The sequence below is a fragment of the Gossypium hirsutum genome, chromosome A11, assembly GCF_007990345.1.
Source record: "Gossypium hirsutum isolate 1008001.06 chromosome A11, Gossypium_hirsutum_v2.1, whole genome shotgun sequence".
NCBI classification, from domain to species: domain Eukaryota; kingdom Viridiplantae; phylum Streptophyta; class Magnoliopsida; order Malvales; family Malvaceae; genus Gossypium; species Gossypium hirsutum.
Window position 1 is genome coordinate 3,239,427 of NC_053434.1, and position 4,719 is coordinate 3,244,145.

The 4,719-nt window shown below is 28.9% G+C and overlaps 1 protein-coding gene across 1 annotated transcript; it reads right to left on the reverse strand.

Moving 5' to 3' along the window:
- Window positions 1–1,148: 1,148 nt before the first annotated feature.
- LOC121209635 (eukaryotic translation initiation factor 5A) lies at window positions 1,149–3,538 on the reverse strand. Its single transcript, XM_041080597.1, has 5 exons — window positions 3,201–3,538; window positions 2,615–2,737; window positions 2,456–2,512; window positions 2,295–2,369; window positions 1,149–1,437 (listed from the first exon to the last, which is right to left on the reverse strand). The coding sequence occupies exons 1-5, from the start codon at window positions 3,321–3,323 to the stop codon at window positions 1,336–1,338; spliced, it is 480 nt and encodes a 159-aa protein (XP_040936531.1). The 5' UTR covers window positions 3,324–3,538; the 3' UTR covers window positions 1,149–1,335.
- Window positions 3,539–4,719: the final 1,181 nt, after the last annotated feature.

The following is a 4,719-nucleotide window of genomic DNA, read 5'->3' on the forward strand; positions in this document are numbered from 1 at the left end:
AGCCATTCCATTGTATACCATGCAATCTACTGTTGTGCCTAAGGGCGTCCTTTTGAAGATGGAGAAAATTATCCGCAACTTTGTGCGTGGGCATCCGGAGGATGAATAGAGTATGGCTCTTTTGAAATGGGAGCGGTTGTCAGCCGGTAAGGGCAAAAGGGATTGGCTTTAAGGTGGGCTTCAATTTGATTGATCGGCCAGATCATTATGGGTTCAGGTTTCCCGAGCAAAATACCGTTGGGAGGGGTCTTGTCCTTCCTCTTTCTAATAATGTGACGTGGAGGAATGGGCCAAAAAGAAAATTCTGATTTTGTTGGTTTCCATTTCAACTTTGTTTTGTTTAAGGTATAGACTTTAAGTTTTAAAAAAAAAATTCTTATAGTTACAGTAATTAATTTTATTGTTATCATTATTTTTAATCTTATTAGAAATAAATATACCATCCATCCAAACTAAACTTTAGTTACTATTAACCTATAAATCAAAGCCAAACAGTCAATTGTTACAAAAATTAATTTTTATTTTTATATTTAAAAAAAAAGAATTTTGATAGTTTAATTTTGAGTTGAGTCTATTGGGTGTAACAAAATTTCAGGCCTAAACATTTATTTGAAAACTTTTAAATTGAATAACATGTAAAAAATCGTGAAATTTTGTGCTTTCAATTTGCACTTGAAAGTTAAATCAAGTAGGTCTTAAAGTTAGACCAAACGATTACATAATAGGAAAACATACACAAAAGCCTTAAATACTTAATGTTTAAATTTTATCATGCCTAATTTTTATAAAAGTTTTATCTAATTAAATTCCAAATATTCATCTATTTGTAGTTTATACTGATTTGATTTTACTTCTTCATTATTAAAACATTTATTTGTATTTTAATTTTATATTAATTTGATTCTACTTTTATCCAATGTGATTCTTGTGATACATATATTTAACATGGACTTTAAATTAAAATAAACAATATTATAATTATAAGAAAATTTCTTTTTTTAAACACTAGTACATTGTATTAACTCGTACTAAATGACATATTAAACCTAAATTGCTACATTAATATATATTGGGTAACTAATGCAAGTGTAATATGCAATTAAAAGCTAGAATTTAAATGTTACAATTAAAACTTACCAACACAAAAATAAAGAAGAGACAATAAAAATTATTGAAAAGGAAAAGCAAAACAGTAATCCATAGCACAAGAAGAAACTAGTTATATTGTTATTCTCTTTTTTCTATCCAAACCCAAAACAAAACATCAAAACCGCATTTAGTACTACCAAAGTCTTTTATGGTTCCATCTAAGATTTGCAATAAATGGATTTGAAACTACTTGGGACCAATGTCCTTGAGAGCACAGATCTGCTCTTCCCCCATTGCAGACATAACAGACACAACCAGGTCTTTCCCCTCAGCAAAACCATCCTTGATCTGCAATCACACCAAAACACATGAATGTAAAATTATATAACTACCATCTCCACGATATGTAAATTGGAACCAACATTTTCATGTTTGGATATATAGACATCACATCAGGCACAAGTCGTAAGAGATATTAGTAAAATGCAACTCATATTTTCATGTTTGGAATGTGTTTGTCATGTATATATAGACATTTGCATCAGGTACAAGTCGTCTGAGTTAAGATAATGTATAAGGACCCAGTAAAATTATAGCAGCACAGATAAAAAAGAAGAATACAGTTCAGCTAATACAACATGAGAAAAAGGACTATATTTCCCTAAAAGAATATGGGGTTCAATAAGGTTCCCCGCATCATAAGGCCAGGAAATTATAGAAGAAAAAGACCAAAATAGATCAAATATAAACCTCTCATTCACATTTTTAACTGAACTCGTCCTTCTGTAGAAGAAAGAGGCTGCAAACTGTGCTGCCACTGTAGCCCCTCGAGAAAAGGGTGATTCACAGAAGGGGCCAATAGCTCAGGCAGCATAGGACCCGTAGTCCACACCAACACGCAAGGTATTGTCTACTTAGGCTCATTGAACCTCACAATTTTGTCCACAAAAGGCACTCAAAGGTTAAAGATTGTGTGAACACATATATCGTAAGTCAAACTCTATTAGTTAACTGCTATGAAATTCATAGCTCCCCTACAGGATAATGGCAACAGGAATAAACATAAATATATAATACAAGTAGCCAACCTTAGATACAGGAAAAAGGCTTTGCAGATTTTAAAATTAAAATCAGCAAATCAAATAACAATGAACTCAATATCAAAAGACCAATTTGCTGAAAGAATACAAAAAATAGTTAATTACCTGTTTCAACAGGTTCTCATCAGTTGGGAGCCTCAGATCATCCTTAGTGTCTCCACTTTCGGTCAGCAAACTCACCTGAAATATTTAACAAATTAAGAAGAAAAAACACCAACCACCATTGCACAAAAAAACGAAAGCAATAACAAAGCTAACAAACATACAAATCCATCCTCAGAAATGTCGATCAACTGGTAGTCAGTACGATTAACATGTGGAACCTGTTAAAACCAAGGAGGAAAAAGAACAATTCATTAATTCACCGATGCAATTACATATTAGAAGTTTAATAACGGTTTGTGAAGAAGATTATAATGTCATACATCACAGTTGTGGGAAGAGGGAACAATATCTTCCAGCTTCTTGGCGGTGAAGATGTCAATTCCAACAAAGTGACACTTAGCATGACCATGCTTCCCAGTCTTGGAGGTCGAAACTTCAACAACCTGGCCAACATCATACAAGTGAACAGCAAGCAAGTTCAGCTAAAACTGCAAATCATTCTAAATAGCAACCATAAGGTGCAAAAACAACAATCAACCATCAACAAGTCATTCATCAAATTCCAAAAACTATCATCAGATTGCTCAGAATAAGAAGACTAGTAAAAAAATTCATTAGTTCTTAACACCATAGGCTTAGATTGTTTGTTTTCATTCCTTTTTTTCTAATTTGCTTTTGATTAAACATAAGTTATAATAAAGCCAAAGAAAATAGCAAAACGTAAAATCATACAGAACCTTAATTCTTCTAATTTTTCAACAATAATAAATAACATACAAATCCAACTATTAAAATTTATAGCAAAAAAAAAACAATAGATCTGAACCGTCAAATCTAAGCTATACAATTCTGAGGATGCAATCAAACGGATCCTTAAAAAATGTAGTTAGAGATTCAAAGAGGAACCTTGCAGGGACGGTTTTTTATGACGATGTAACCATTCTTACGAATGGTTCCGGCCTGTTGTGGGTAGGTTTTGGAGGCACCGGCGTCGGCCTTGGATTCAAAATGGTGTTCCTCGTCCGACATTTCCGGGTTTCAAACTTTTTCTTTTTTTCGTATGTTGCAGAACAAAATGGATCGGAGGCGGAGATGGTGTGAGGGTTTTATATCGTTAATAAATAGTTAAATATTGGGAATTAGGGTTTTTATTTTTTATTTTTTAAATTCTCTCAGTACTTTTAAATGATTTTTTTTTAATATTAGTTTTGTAATAAATATTAAAACTATACTTCAATTTATCCGTGTAGTATAATATAAAAATTTTTGGTTTTATGCGATTTTAGCATTTTATGTTATTTTTCACCAATCACTAATAATGTTATAAAATTAACATTATTTTATATTTATATATTACGTATACAAATAATTACATTAGTCTAATATAAAAAATTTATATATTTATTTTTTAAATATATACAGTTTAATCAAAATCAAAATTTTATATACATATGTGAACTATAATTTAAAATTTATGTATATAATTGCGCCAAATAAAAGCTCATGTATAAATTTAATATTTATTTCTTGTTTTTATAAATAAAGTTTAATTCAGGATTTACTTGATAAAATATATTTATTTTTATAAGTAAATTATCTAGATTAAAATTATTATATCAATACAAAGAGTTTTATACAAATTGTACTAGAAACAAATATTTAAAAGAATTGCATAAAAAATATCTGATTAAATTGAACAATAATGCTTCTCTTTACGGAAAATCCACTTGAAATTGTTATTATTATGTTTTATAAAATATAGATGGATTTGAGAAAACAAACTGACAGCAATAATTTAAACATCTCAAACTTTAAACATCAATTTATGTATATGAAAAGAAATATTTAAAAATAATGATAAATGCTAAAAGATATATCGAAATATACTAATATTAAAATAAAAATTATTATATATAATACTGGATACATTGCAACAATTTAGAAATATAATAATATATGATCTTACTTTCAAAAATAATAATATATGATATTAAAATAAAAATTAATATATATTAAGTTTGATTCAACTTGAAATATGTGTTTTAGGCTGTGTTTGTTTGCTTGTAAAAATTTTTACAAAAAAACTTTTCATCATTTTCTGATGTTTGTTTGGCTGAAAATAATTTCTCACGATAAAACCTTTTACAAAACACGGGAAAATAAACGTTTATTTTAGGAAAATGTCTTACAAATTTTATTTTAATAAGACGTTTTCTAAAATTTTTCTTTTCACCAATAAACTTAGGCTGTGTTTGTTTACTTGTAAAAGCTTTTTGTTTGGCTGAAAATAATTGCCTACGATAAAATCTTTTTTCAAAACATGGGAAAATAAACGTTTATTTTAAGAAAATGTCTTAAAAATTTTATTTTGGTAAGACATATTTTCAAATTTTTTCTCTTCACCAATAAACTTTTAAGTTATATT